This window comes from Lissotriton vulgaris, chromosome 3_1 (assembly GCF_964263255.1).
Source record: "Lissotriton vulgaris chromosome 3_1, aLisVul1.2, whole genome shotgun sequence".
In the NCBI taxonomy this organism is placed as follows: domain Eukaryota; kingdom Metazoa; phylum Chordata; class Amphibia; order Caudata; family Salamandridae; genus Lissotriton; species Lissotriton vulgaris.
In genome coordinates, this window is record NC_141689.1 from 52,106,056 (window position 1) to 52,121,130 (window position 15,075).

Here is a 15,075-nt window from a genome sequence, read left to right on the forward strand (position 1 = left end):
GTCTCCGGTGTTCCCCCTTGTGTCTCAAAACATATGCTTACATTTATTTATGAGTTTATTGGCTTTCCCATTGTGTCTGAATTCTTGTTAGTAACAAAAATCCAACATTGAGTGGCAACATAAAATGTAGGGTACAATAAGTGTAACAAGTTTGAAATTAGTTTCCTACATACTATCTGTTCATATTTCAAACAGGAAACAGTTTTCCAGCTGTCTGTGAGATGAAGACCAGCCCTGACGGGTGGATCGTGGCTCCAGCTAGCAGTCTCTGGACAACCGCGAGGGATGGGGCAGTGCGGCTGCGCATGGAAGAGGCGGGACCAAACTCAGAGCCACCAGTTACCACTATCAAAATGTTTAAAGACTCGGTCCAGCATTTTGGCAAGAGGATAGCAATGGCAGTGAAGAGAGAAGGGCGCTGGGAAACCACCACCTATCTGCAATATTATGAGAAGTGCCGGGCAGCAGCCAAAAGCTTTTTGAAGGTTAGTTGGTATGGTACCAGAATATCACAGCCTAAAAATACCCTGTCAAAATGATTGAGTCCTACATGTTGTTTACAAAAAATCACTCAGCTGGAGTTAGTAACAGAGGGGAAGATTTACAACGAAGTGCCGCAGCCCGCCAACGCAAGCCCTTGGGCTGCACCTCACTGTAGCACTTGCAGAGCACAGGAATGCAACATATTTACAATAATATGTTGCATTCCTGTGCTCTCCCCTGCGCTGGTGTGCAAACTGCTGCAATGCACAGGCACAGGCACCCTTGCACCATGGGGCAAGATGCCTGCATCATGGGTAGATTGTTTTTTTGCAGGAAGGGGCACCTTCTTGCACAAAAACAAACACTACAGGCAGTTTCCTCTTTCAATGCGTGCTGTAGAATGCAGCACGCATTGAAAGAGGGAAAAATGAGGAGAAATTAGATTATTTCTCTTCGTTGTGCCTGGGTGGCATAGCAAACTGACACATTTCCAGATTCACGATTCCTCCTAAATCTGGAAATATGTCTTGTTCCATGGGTGTTGCGCGGAAACATCCACTGTAACACACATGGAACGCTCCTTTCACGCAAAGTGCTGCATGTAAAGGAGCTATATTTACAGGGACAGGAAAAGCCATGCAGGGTGGCTTTTCCTGTCCTTGTAAATATGGAAAAGTAACATGCGCCACCAGTACATCACAAAAAGTGACGTACTGGTGGAGCAGGGGGCTTGTAAATCTGACCCAGAGAATCTCTGTTCATTGACGCAAAGTTTTAGTAAATGTTACAGCCTGTCATTTCAAATTAAACTAATGATGGGAGAATTTAAAGTGGTGCACCTGTAGATTCATCAAGAATTTGTGCTAAAACAAAGTGATGAAAAGTGGTGTAAAGCCTTGATAGGATATTTCTTTCCAGCACAGAAGTTATTTTTCTTTGGAAAGTTATCCTTTTTGTAGCGTAAATTGTTTTAATATTTTATTCGATAAATATATCATAAAAGTACAGACATAAAAAATACATAAGACAATTTACCAGGTATTACTACAATTTCATTAAAAATCATCAATACAAACAAGTTAAAATAGAAGGAGGTCTACACAGAGTTGCATAACAACCTTGACCGGATAAACCAAGCACTGGCAAGATACTTGGCGATATATCCAGATAGTAGGAGTCGAGAGGGACATAAAGGACTAGGTCGCCCTCCACTCAATCACTCAATCAAGCACTAATCATAAATTGACCCAGTCCTGAAGGCAATAAATTAATGTAGAACTGTAAACAGCTATAGTTTGTCAACTGATCCTTCTAATCATACCTCTAATTATAGAGATTATTGCTCTGTTTCAGTCTGTTGCCATAAATAAAAATAGCCCATCTCTGATAAACAAATAACCAAACAACACAGTACAGACATCCACTAGAAGGACAACATTTGAAAAAGAGTGTGAATAGCTAGATGACACCTCACGGGCGCACCACCAATGGGACCCCTGGTTGGTGCTCACCAGGATGGCCCTGTTCTCATCATCGGTGTCAAATAGCTTAACGTAAATGTGTCCAAAAACCCAAAGTAAAGAGAAAGACAGTGAATGGTGCAGTGTACGCAAAACATATATGTGACAAGGACTAACAACGTTCAACATATAACACACAAGATACTGCGCAACAAGATATAACTACCTTTTTATTTATATTTTCTTGTTGCTTACAGTAAACATGTAATATAAAAAGAAGGGTATGAATACTACCTATCGATTCGTACTCAACCCACAGCCGACATGTTTCATTGCCTTAGGTCTTTTATCAGGCAATTTCTTCAGGGCCAACGAAAAATTTGCGCAGAATAAAACTGAAGAAATTCTTTTGTAAGCAACCAATTGAAGAAAACAGAGGTTTTAATTCCAATTTAAAAAAACCTTCTACTTTTTGCCCTCCTAATGCAACGATTGGCCCAGAAACCGCAGTGTTTGAAGCTAAAGTCTTGGAAGAAATTAGAGACATAGAAAACAAGAACAAATCTATGGGTTTCAGAAACATGACGAAAGAAAATTGGGACTCCATTAAATCCCTCCAGAATAACGACAAAATAACCATCAAGAGCGCGGACAAGGGCGGCGCAATCGTGATTTTAAATACGTCCGACTATGAAGCGGAGGTATGAAGACTCTTAGATGTCAGAACTAATTATCAACCTCTTGCTAGAGACCCTACCCCTGAATTGAAGGATATCATCACCAAACTTGTCGCTAATGCGAAAGAAAAGAAATGGATAAGTGCTAAAGAGGCGGAGTTCCTCATTAACACCAACCCGAGGACTCCTGCCTTTTATGTCCTCCCAAAAATACATAAGCCTGCCAGGCCCCCCCCCTGGCAGGGATCACTGACATAATATAGAATGACAAAATATAGACTTACCAAAATATAGTCACCAAAATATAGAATGCCAAAATATCGAATTCCTATCTACAAACAGGTAAGTACAAAAATATCGAATCCAAAATATAGTCTGTAAAAAATATAGTCAGTCAAAATATCGAATTTTTTTAAATGTCTTAAAAGTAATTTAAAATTAATGAAATAATAAATATAATTAACTAAAACATACTTAAAAATACTCAAATAACCTTAAAATTAAGATATAATTAATTTAAGTTATTAATACAAAATGTACAATATTTTACCATAGGATAGCAGGATAGCAGGAGGGTAACATTTAATATTACCACTCCAGTGAGTGCAACAGTAGGGAAAGCGTTGGATAGCGTAGGGGTAAAAATTACTATTCCCACTCCAGTGAGTGCAACAGTAGGGAAAGCGTTGGATAGCGTAGGGGTAAAAAATACTATTCCCACTCCAGATAGTGCAACAGTAGGGAAAGCGTTGGATAGCGTAGGGGTAAAAATGACTATTCCCACTCAAGAGAGTGCAACAGTAGGGAAAGCGTTGGATAGCGTAGGGGTAAAAAATACTATTCCCACTCCAGTGAGTGCAACAGTAGGGAAAGTGTTGGATAGCATAAGGGTAAAAATTACTATTCCCACTCCAGAGAGTGCAACAGTAGGGAAAGCGTTGGATAGCGGGAGGGTAAAAAATACTATTCCCACTCCAGTGAGTGCAACAGTAGGGAAAGCGTTGGATAGCGTAGGGGTAAAAAATACTATTTCCACTCCAGAAAGTGCAACAGTAGGGAATGCGTTGGATAGAGTAGGGGTAAAAATGAATATTCCCACTCCAGAGAGTGCAACAGTAGGGAAAGCGTTGGATAGCGTAGGGGTAAAAAATACTATTCCCACTCCAGTGAGTGCAACAGTAGGGAAAGTGTTGGATAGCATAAGGGTAAAAATTACTATTCCCACTCCAGAGAGTGCAACAGTAGGGAAAGCGTTGAATAGCGGGAGGGTAAAAATAACTATTCCAACTCCAGAGCGTGCAACAGTAGGGAAAGCGTTGGATAGCGTAGGGGTAAAAATTGCTATTCCCACTCCAGAGAGTGCAACAGTAGGGAAAGCGTTGGATATTCAAAGGGTAAAAATTACTATTTCCACTCCAGAGAGTACAACAGTAGGGAAAGCATTGGATAGCGTAGGGGTAAAAATTACCATACCCACTCCAGAGAGTGCAACAGTAGGGAAAGCGTTGGATAGCGTAGGGGTAAAAATACTATTCCCACTCCAGAGAGTGCAGCAGTAGGGAAAGCGTTGGATAGCGGGAGTGTGAAAATTACTATTCCCACTCCAGATAGTGCAACAGTAGGGAAAGCTTTGGATAGCGTAGGGGTACAAATTACTATTCCCACTCCAGAGAGTGCAACAATAGGGAAAGCGTTGGATAGCGTAGGGGTAAAAAATACTATTCCCACTCCAGAGAGTGCAACAGTAGGGAAAGCGTTGGATAGCGGGAGGGTGAAAATTACTATTCCCACTCCAGTGAGTTTAACAGTAGGGAAAGTAATGATTTAATATATTATTAAAAATAAATTAAATATCAATCCCAATAAAACATTAATTGAAATTAATAACCAATTTAATATTATGTAATCATTAATTAGAAATACAACTACATAATAGTTATTAAAAATTAATAACCTATTCATAATTATTTAACAACTAATTAATTTTTGCAAAAAATGTAGCAGGGATTTTGGTCAGGGCTGGACTGGCCATAGCGGGCACCGGGCAATCCGGGCCGGTTTTGGGCTCCTGGGGGCCGGTTTTGGGCCCCTGATTACCGTTTTTGGTACAGGGCCGTTTTTGCAGCATAGCTGCAAAATCGGCCCTGTACCAAAATCGGCCGAAAGCTGTCCCGGTAAAGAGCTCTGCGGCACCCCCCGAGTGGGGAGGGGGGGGGGGGGGCAGCCGAGCACCGTGCCAGGGCCGGTTGTGGTTTCCAGTCCGGCCCTGATGTTGGCCTTATATTCTCAGGTACAGAGGGACCTAGTGTTGGTTTCTTTAGGAGTGGAAATTTACCATAGCATGCTTCCATTTCCGAGGGACCTGCCCGTATCGAACGGATAAATTGAGCACCTCAGTGAGTACAGGTACAATGGCTTCTTGGCCTTGCTCGAGGATAGCTGGGGTTGCTGGGTCTAAAGAAGATCCGGAAATTATTCTAGACATGGCTTTCAGATTAAAAAAGTACCTGGAGCTGCCGTAGCGGTACTGGCTGATGCAACAAACTGGAAACTCCTAACTATCAGAAAAAGAAGAGTATATATTGTCTATCTTACCAAGAAAGGAGAGTGCGATCTGATTGCAGAGGGCAGTGGTGGAGGGGAGCAACATCATCTAAGGAGTGATGAATCCACCTCATTAGTTGCCTATTTGCATTCTGGGGACAGGAGTTGAGTGCTGGTATTTCCTACTTCGGAGCTGACCTGAAAGACTTAGATGTAATACAGGACCATTATTTAGCACTTCTTTTATGAGGTTGTGCTACTAGCGGTAGAGAGTAATGAATATCAAAAAGGACCATGTAATGGTCAGGCCAAGCCACCAGAATTGGATTGCTATTCGCTATCAAATTAGAATTTCTAAAAATAGGGTCCAGAATATGACCATGCACATGTGTAGGTTTCAAAACTAGTTGCTTAAGTGAGAGCAATCCAAGATCCTCTGCCAGACCTTTGGCTACAGGACAGATGTTATCATCAATATGAATATTAGGGTCTCCCACTATCAGGAGGTTGGCGAACCAGACCGAGTAACTCACTTCAGAAAATTGGCCACAGGGCCTGGAGGGCACTATAAAAGCAAACCTATTATAGTACAGTGATTATTAATAGTTACCATAAAAAAGCTGCCACTGAGTTAGCAATATCTAGCTCCATTCGTCTGCATTCCAGATTGCGTTTAAAGATTACTGCCAACCCTACGCCTCTTTTCAGTGGACAATCAAGTCTTAAAATGGCATAATTCAAGGGGACCACATCAAGGATGGCCGAAGCCCTTAGCCACAATTCAACTACGAAAAACATAGCAGCCTGATGCCTCAACATTAAGCCTATCTTGTACTTATGTTTATTCATTGATCGGCAGTTCGATAGCATGCATTGCTTGACCTTTAAACTCACCTGCCAGCTCTTACCTTGAGGACCATTTGAGGTTGCTACCAGGGAAAAGATACACCAGCTGCATCCCTCAGAACTAGGTATTAAATCGAGAGAGTGTACACTATCCTCCTGCTTAGGGCAGCACAGCACTAGCAAGAGTCCTTGCCCCAGTTACAGTTCAGTCACGGATGGGCGCAGACAGGCTTGCCTTTGGCGCACCATCTGCGCTCATCCGCGCAGGATTCAAACAAGCCGGGCCGAAGACGGCTATAATGCCAGAAACCGGTCCCCGGAAACTTGTTTCCTTCCCAGTATAAGAATTGGCTTGGTAGTTTGGTCTGCCCTGTTCCCATGATGCACTGGGCCAGGGACAGACTAATTTGCATGTAGCCAGGTTCTGAGCTGGGATGGTGAAGTGAGCTAAAAACGGTGATGGATCAAGCCCTGATCTCTTGACTGAGTACGAGTGTTCTGTTTAATTCAGATACTCTGTCCATCACCACCCCCTTTTCTGAATCGTTTTGCCACCATAAGCGTGGAAGGGTATACTCAGATGTGAGTCCCTTGCTCATTGCACCCCAGGATTCAAGCAAGCCGGGCCGAAGACGGCTGTAATGCCAGAAACCGGTATCCGGAAGCTTGTTTCCTTCCCAGTATAAGAATTGGCTTGGTAGTTTGGTCTGCCCTGTTCCCATGATGCACTGGGCCAGGGACAGACTCATTTGCATGTAGCCAGGTTCTGAGCTGGGATGGTGCAGTGAGCTAAAAAACAGTGATGGATCAAGCCCTGATCTCTTGACTGGGTACGAGTGTTCTGTTTAATTCAGATACTCTGTCCATCACCCCCCCTTTTATGTATCGTTTGTCCACCATAAGCGTGGAAGGGTATACTCAGATGTGAGTCCCTTGCTCATTGCACCATCAGGATTCAAGAAAGCCGGGCCGAAGACGGCTGTAATGCCAGAAACTGGTCCCCGGAAGATTGTTTCCTTCCCAGCATAAGAATTGGCTTGGTAGTTTGGTCTGCCCAGTTCCCATGATGCACTGGGCCAGGGACAGACTAATTTGCATGTAGCCAGGTTCTGAGCTGGGATGGTGCAGTGAGCTAAAAAACGGTGATGGATCAAGCCCGGATCTCTTGACTGGGTACGAGTGTTCTGTTTAATTCAGAGACTCTGTCCATCACCACCCCCTTTTCTGAATCGTTTTGTCCACCATAAGCGTGGAAGGGTATACTCAGAAGTGAGTCCCTTGCTCATTGCACCATCAGGATTCAAGCAAGCCTGGCCGAAGATGGCTGTAATGCCAGAAACCGGTCCCCGGAAGCTTGTTTCCTTCCCAGTATAAGAATTGGCTTGGTAGTTTGGTCTGCCCTGTTCCCATGATGCACTGGGCCAGGGACAGACTAATTTGCATGTAGCCAGGTTCTGAGCTGGGATGGTGCAGTGAGCTAAAAAACGGTGATGGATCAAGCCCTGATCTCTTGACTGGGTACGAGTGTTCTGTTTAATTCAGATACTCTGTCCATCGTCACCCCCTTTTCTGAATCGTTTTGTCCACCATAAGCGTGGAAGGGTATACTCAGATGTGAGTCCCTTGCTCATTGCACCATCAGGATTCAAGCAAGCCGGGCCGAAGACGGCTGTAATCCCAGAACCTGGTCCCCGGAAGCTTGTTTTCTTCCCAGTATAAGAATTGGCTTGGTAGTTTGGTCTGCCCTGTTCCCATGATGCACTGTGCTAGGGACAGACTAATTTGCATGTAGCCAGGTTCTGAGCTGGGATGGTTAAGTGAGCTAAAAAACGGTGATGGATCAAGCCCTGATCTCTTGACTGGGTACAAGTGTTCTGTTTATTTCAGATACTCTGTCCATCACCACCCCCTTTTCTGAATCGTTTTGTCCACCATAGGCGTGGAAGGGTATACTCAGATGTGAGTCCCTTGCTCATTGCACCATCAGGATTCAAGCAAGCCGGGCCGAAGACGGCTGTAATGCCAGAAACCGGTCCCCGGAAGCTTGTTTCCTTCCCAGTATAAGAATTGGCTTGGTAGTTTGGTCTACCCTGTTCCCATGATGCACTGGGCCAGGGACAGACTAATTTGCATGTAGCCAGGTTCTGAGCTGGGATGGTGCAGTGAGCTAAAAAACGGTGATGGATCAAGCCCTGATCTCTTGACTGGGTACGAGTGTTCTGTTTAATTCAGATACTCTGTCCATCACAACCCCCTTTTCTGAATCGTTTTGTCCACCATAAGGGTATACTCAGATGTGAGTCCCTTGCTCATTGCACCATCAGGATTCAAGCAAGCCGGGCCGAAGACGCTGTAATGCCAGAAACCGGTCCCCGGAAGCTTCTTTCCTTCCCAGCATAAGAATTGGCTTGGTAGTTTGGTCTGCCCTGTTCCCATGATGCACTGGGCCAGGGACAGACTAATTTGCATGTAGTCAGGTTCTGAGCTGGGATGGTGCAGTGAGCTAAAAAACGGTGATGGATCAAGCCTTGATCTCTTGACTGGGTACGAGTGTTCTGTTTAATTCAGAGACTCTGTTCATCCCACCCCCTTTTCTGAATCGTTTTGTCCACCATAAGCGTGGAAGGGTATACTCAGATGTGAGTCCCTTGCTCATTGCACCATCAGGACTCAAGCAAGCTGGGCCAAAGATGGCTGTATTGCCAGAAACCGGTCCCGGGAAGCTTGTTTTCTTCCCAGTATAAGAATTGGCTTGGTAGTTTGGTCTGCCCTGTTCCCATGATGCACTGGGCCAGGGACAGACTAATTTGCATGTAGCAAGGTTCTGAGCTGGGTTGGTGCAGTGAGCTAAAAAACGGTGATGGATCAAGCCCTGATCTCTTGACTGGGTACGAGTGTTCTGTTTAATTCAGATACTCTGTCCATCACCACTCCTTTTCTGAATCGTTTTGTCCACCATAAGCGTGGAAGAGTATACTCAGATGTGAGTCCCTTGCTCATTGCACCATCAGGATTCAAGCAAGCCAGGCCGAAGACGGCTGTAATGCCAGAAACCGGTCCCCGGAAGCTTGTTTACTTCCTAGTATAAGAATTGGCTTGGTAGTTTGGTCTCCCCTGTTCCCATGATTCACTGGGCCAGGGACAGACTAATTTGCATGTAGCCAGGTTCTGAGCTGGGATGGTGCAGTGAGCTAAAAAACGGTGATGGATCAAGCCCTGATCTCTTGACTGGGTATGAGTGTTCTGTTTAATTCAGATACTCTGTCCATCACCACCCCCTTTTCTGAATCGTTTTGTCCACCATAAGCGTGGAAGGGTATACTATTAAGTGAGTCCCTTGCTCATTGCACCATCAGGATTCAAGCAAGCCGGGCCGAAGACGGCTGTAATGCCAGAAACTGGTCCCCGGAAGCTTGTTTCCTTCCCAGTATAAGAATTGGCTTTTTTATTTATTCTGCTCTGTTCACATGATGCACTGGGCCAGGGACAGACTAATTTGCATGTAGCCAGGTTCTGAGCTGGGATGGTGCAGTGAGCTAAAAAACAGTGATGGATCAAGCCCTGATCTCTTGACTGGGTACAAGTGTTCTGTTTTTTTCAGATACTCTGTCCATCACCACCCCCTTTTCTGAATCCCCCTTTTCTGAATCGTTTTATCCACCATATGCGTGGAACGGTATACTCAGATGTGAGTCCCTTGCTCATTGCACCATCAGGATTCAAGCAAGCCGGGCCGAAGATGGCTGTAATTTCAGAAACCGGTCACCGGAAGCTTGTTTCCTTCCCAGTATAAGAATTGGCTGGGTAGTTTGGTTTGCCCTGTTCCCATGATGCACTGGGCCAGGGACAGACTAATTTGCATGTAGCCAGGTTCTGAGCTGGGATTGTGCAGTGAGCTAAAAAACGGTGATGGATCAAGCCCTGATCTCTTGACTGGGTACGAGTGTTCTGTTTAATTCAGATACTCTGTCCATCACCACCCCCTTTTCTGAATCATCCGCACAGGCGGCATGATTAAATAGCCTGCCTCCTGAAGGGAGTCGCTAAGTTCTGTCAAAAATCTCAGGGGCAACACAGTCCCATTGCTCCTCTTCAGCCAGGAAAGCTGACCTTTAAGATTGAAGGACTGGGAAAAGAAAGGATGATTTAAAATGAAGACAAAACTCAAGCATGGTGAACTAGAGAACACATGAAACCAGTGAAAAGCAGCCAGTGAAACGTTGACCTAAGATGGCTGCGACCAGGACGGAAGCCAGGCACCTTCCTGTGCCTAGTGTGCTACAGGGAAAGCAACCTTGAAGTAAAGGTATATAAATATATATTACCTCCTAGGTGATAGCCCGTAGATAGTTTTAGTCAGGACCAAAGATTCCATGGAAAAGTGATTTTTGTTTGGCCAATAACTTTGACTCTGCTTGAAGAATCTTTGCAACATTTTCAAAAATTTCAGCTTATTGGTCCACCTGCTGTATTGTACGTTTCAGGGTGATCCATCAAGCGGGGGCCAAGAAAAAAATGAGGCCCCAAAATGCATCTGTGAGGATTTTTCAATTTTTTAAAACAACTACAGGCTGAACCGCTGAACAGAATCATACCAAATTTAGCAGAAAGCTAGATGTTGGTCCAGAAAGCATGATTTTTGCAATTTAGTGTGAAACCATTTAGTAGCTACGGAGATATTTAAGTAAAAAAATATAGATATCTGACCCCCGACTAAAATTTGAATGGCTGCCAACACTTCAACCAGAAAGTGTTGGCAGTTATCTTGGGACTCGGCTTGTCACACAAAAAAAGTCAAAACTAATGAAAAGGTGTCAGGGTAGAAATACCCCGACCACCTAGATATGGTGGGGGGGTCAAACAGGGACGCAGCTAGGGTTTAATAGTATTTTTTTTATTTTGCTGCGATCACACGTGGATCCATGAATCCACATCAAAAAATTGATTAAGCTTCCAGACGGGCCAAAGTCTGGGGCATTTTTGATAATAATGTGTGGAGTGCCTAATTGGCACCCCCTGTCCCCGAGGACTGCCACATCCCCAGGGCAACCAAGTAAACTGATACTGGGGAGGTCCATATGGTCTCCCCCCTGGGGCTTTATATCTTAATAATGGGGGGCCGCACGGACCCCCCAGGCTAGAGGACTGCCAACTCCCTTGAGCTTTCTTCAAAATAAATTCAGAGCGGCCGCGCTTCACCACCCAGCCCCGTGGACCACCAGCTCTCCAGGGCTTTCTTCAAACTAAATGCTCGGTGCCATCATATAATGTAGGGTATCCATTGTGGATCCTAGCCCCTGGACCACCACCTCACTGGGGCTTCATGAAAGAATGGAGATGGCTCGGGGGATCGCCAACCCTCACGGCCATCTCCAACAATGTTCATGGTGTGCCCACTCCCGGGACGTTGTAGTGTGCTATGGCTTGATGGAAGCTCTGCTCCCACCAAGCCAAAGCAAGCACTTCTCTGGTTCAAATGAGTGAGAGCAGAAAATGCTCTTGCTTACTCATAGGAAACAAAAATGCTGACTCCTGCAGAGACTGTGGCGGGGGCCTTCAGGCTCCACCAGCAGTCTCCAACAGATAAGAGTGCGACCATGGCATCCACAGTAGATTCACGGCCCTGGCAATGCCCCCCTTATTTAAATATAAGAAGGAAAAAGGGGGCAGGCCCTGGGAGGATGGGGGTCTCCATGGCCAATATAGGCTGCACAGCTCCATTTTAAAAATATTTTTTTACAAGCATCAGGGCCTGGGAGATGGGGTTCCCAGGCCCCAAAATGTTCCAGGGAAGGTGGACCATGTGAGCCCTCCTTCCTAAAAAATATTTTAAAAAAATTAAAAAGTGCAACTCCCGGGAGGCCTTATCTCCCTTTCGCCACAACTCTACAAAAACACCTCCTGGCATGCTCCTGGTTGGGGGATGAATCCCCCTTGGCTGCTGAGGTTTAAAAGACAAGGAGACTTCATCCCCCAAATAGTAGTGTGCCAGGATGTGCGTTTGCAGATTGGTGGTGAAAGGGGGCATGGCCTGCTATCAGATCTCAAAAATCCTGCTGTATGGGACTTTCTGAAGGTAATAGGAGGGATTGTTGGCTGCTAAGGATATCCTTGGGGGCCAATTACCCCTCATGGTACCTCCAGTAAATCCCACAGAGCCCCACAATGCACTGCTTATGACCTCACATATTACATCACTCATGACATGGTCAGTGGCATCACTGATGACATCTCAAATGAGATCCCTGTACCTTTGTTTTTTTAGTGAATATATATATACATATTCCTGGCACAGAGCAGTCAGGCTTAACTTAGAAATAATGCAAACAGTATTACATTTAAAATCACCTCACAAAGAAGATCCCACACTAAGTTAGAAAATAGTACAATTGTTATTAAATGAAAAAAAAACTGTGGATATCTGTTTGTGCAGGAGTGGGACAAAGTTCAGGCCGACCATGATGGAGTGCGGAGTGGCTACAGGGACACAGTACCTTAAATCCTGGTTTGTAAAGTTTTGGATGTATGTGTGCTAAAGTACATTGTAGGTTTCGAGATGCGTAGAGTCTGTAATACGGAGTCGGTCAAAGCTGCATCACACAGTGGGGCATTCCGATATGGCTTCAAAAGCGATGTGGGGCTTTTTGACAGGTCCAATACACAAAGCAGCAGAGATGCTCGGGATTTGTTCCATACAGCAGGGGAGATGCATTGGTTCTGCTGGATCCACAGGCTGGCAGAGCACCTTAAGCCCACTTAAAAGGGTCAAGGACTGGGGTGGCACTACTTTGCAGGGTAGACCCACAGATAGCAGAGTCCTGGTGCAGATGCAAGGTTGTTGAAAGCTTTGATAGCCTGTTATGCCACTGAGGCTTCAGATAAGGAGGCTGACCAACCTGCCTCACTGGATTCAAGAATTGCATATCCAATGCTTCTTGTCCAGGTAATGGGGCAGCAGGCAGTAGTTCAACACATTGGGCAGCAGTCCTTCAGGAGGGCATCCCAGCAGGGTGGCAGTCCTTTCTGCGGCACAGCAGTCATTTTTCCAGGCAGATTATCCACAGGTCCAGAAGTGAACTGAAGAATTGGTGTCTGAGGTCTAGTATTTATATGCAATTATGCCTTTGATTTTGGGAGAAGCTTCTAGAGGAAACCCTTTGAACTACACAGGTGCCCTGCCACCCTGTTCTTGACTATAGACTAATTATAGGGGGTATGCAGCCCTTTGTGTGGAGAGAGGACACAGCCTATTCAAGTGTCAATGGGGGTGGGCGCAGCTCCTCCGTCCCACCCTGCTAGTGATGGCCCATCCAGTCACACCTAAGCTCCCCATTGTATGTGGCTGCCTAGGAGGAATACACAAAGCCAAACTGTCACCAAACTCAGCTATGTGGCCCATGGGCAGGCTCCAGACACCAAATGGCTAAGGCAAGAAAATGCCAACTTTCTAAAAGTGGCATTTTCTGAATTGTAACTTAAAATGTGACTTCACCATTAATTAGGATTTTAAATGAGGATTCCAGAGACACCAAACATGAACTGGTTACCTATTCCCATTTAGAAATTACACTAGGCCTTGAATGAGTAGAACATTAAAGTAAGTGTTTTTCAGTACCAGGACATGTAAAACCTTAAAAGTAAAGTTCCAACCTTTGAAATACAATGCACCCTGCCTTCTGGGCTGTCTGAGGCCTACCCTAAGGGAGACTTATATGCACTAATATGTTCTAAAATGCAGGTTTGGGCTTGGCAAGAGGTTTAGTTTACCAGGTCGGCATGGTAGTTTAAAGTGCACAGACACGCTACAATGACAGGGCCGAAACATGTGTATAGTGATACTTAGGTGAGCGGCACAATCAATCCTATAGTTCCACTAGTAGTGTTTAATTTACAGGCCCTGGGCCCGGGTCTGGCCCCATTCCAAAATATGTGGTTTAACTAAATCATCCTACTCTTCAATTTGCAGAACTCAGAGTGATGCAGTGATAAATGCTTCTCTTATTACACAGCACAGCATTATTACATAAAAAGGGCCTGATTATACAAAACGCCATTGGCCACAAAAAATCTCAAGTTATGGCCCTCAGTTGCAATATTTTGCCATAAGGCAATGCCGCAAGCCTTACTGCTGGGCAGCCCAACGTCAAAAGAAAGGGGCAGGAATTCACCATATATATATGATGCATTCCTGTCCTCTTTCACAGGGCTGGTGTACAAATAGCTGCCATGCGCCAGTGCAGGCGCCTTTGCCCCATTGTGTCTGCATTGAAATCAGGTTGTTTTTGTGGGGGGAGAGACACCTTCCTTCACAAAAATATCCCTTGTGCCACCCCTGGGGAGGAGTGGGGTTTTGACGCAATCCCAGGTTTACAGCATGTCGTAAATCTAAGAATGTCTCAAATGCCATGGGTTTTACATAGCAACACCCACCATAAAGCTCATGGCATGCCTCCCTATTGTAGTGTGAAGCAACACAGTGACCTGCACTTTGCCTATAACCATATCTAGGAAGCCATGAAAAGCCACAAAGCGGGCTTTATGTGGCCTCGTAGATATGGGTATGCCAAGTCCGCTTCCGGAACGTCAAATAAAGTGACGTAGGGCGGCGCACTGGGCTTGGAACGTTTATGACATTGTTAGTTTACAATTGTGCACCGAATGTGATGCTGTTAACACACTCCTTCATCAGATATACAAATACCTCTTTATTGGTGGTGTATGGTTCTTCGTAATAGCTGAATGGCAGGTGGTGTAACTCTAGTGCAAGGTAGGAAAGTTTTTCCCTAATCATAAGTCTCTTTCTGTTTGGTTTTACAGCTGGGACTTGAACGATACCACGGTGTGGGCATCCTCGGCTTTAACTCCCCAGAGTGGTTTATTGCGGACATAGGAGCCATAATGGCCGGGTAAGTGGGGTACCTTTCTCAGACTCTCTTGCCATGCTTGCGTGGTCATTTATCCGTTCTTTTCTCCGCAATAACGCATGGCCCAGTTAACTCCAAGGCAGGTGGCGAGATGGTTCTAATTTAAAAAAATCATTACAACTGAATCCGTGAAGGTTCCTG

At 45.1% G+C, this 15,075-nt stretch overlaps 1 protein-coding gene across 1 annotated transcript in view; it reads left to right on the plus strand.

The window, feature by feature from the left end:
• Nucleotides 1-200: 200 nt before the first annotated feature.
• Nucleotides 201-15,075, plus strand: part of LOC147725927 (long-chain-fatty-acid--CoA ligase ACSBG2-like) — a 279,020-nt gene continuing 264,145 nt past the window's right edge. Inside the window, exons 1-2 of the mRNA XM_086960051.1 lie at nt 201-485; nt 14,828-14,916. Of these exons, the coding sequence (XP_086816177.1) occupies nt 222-485; nt 14,828-14,916 (353 nt within the window). The 5' untranslated portion in view covers nt 201-221. The remainder of the gene's footprint in view (nt 486-14,827; nt 14,917-15,075) is intronic.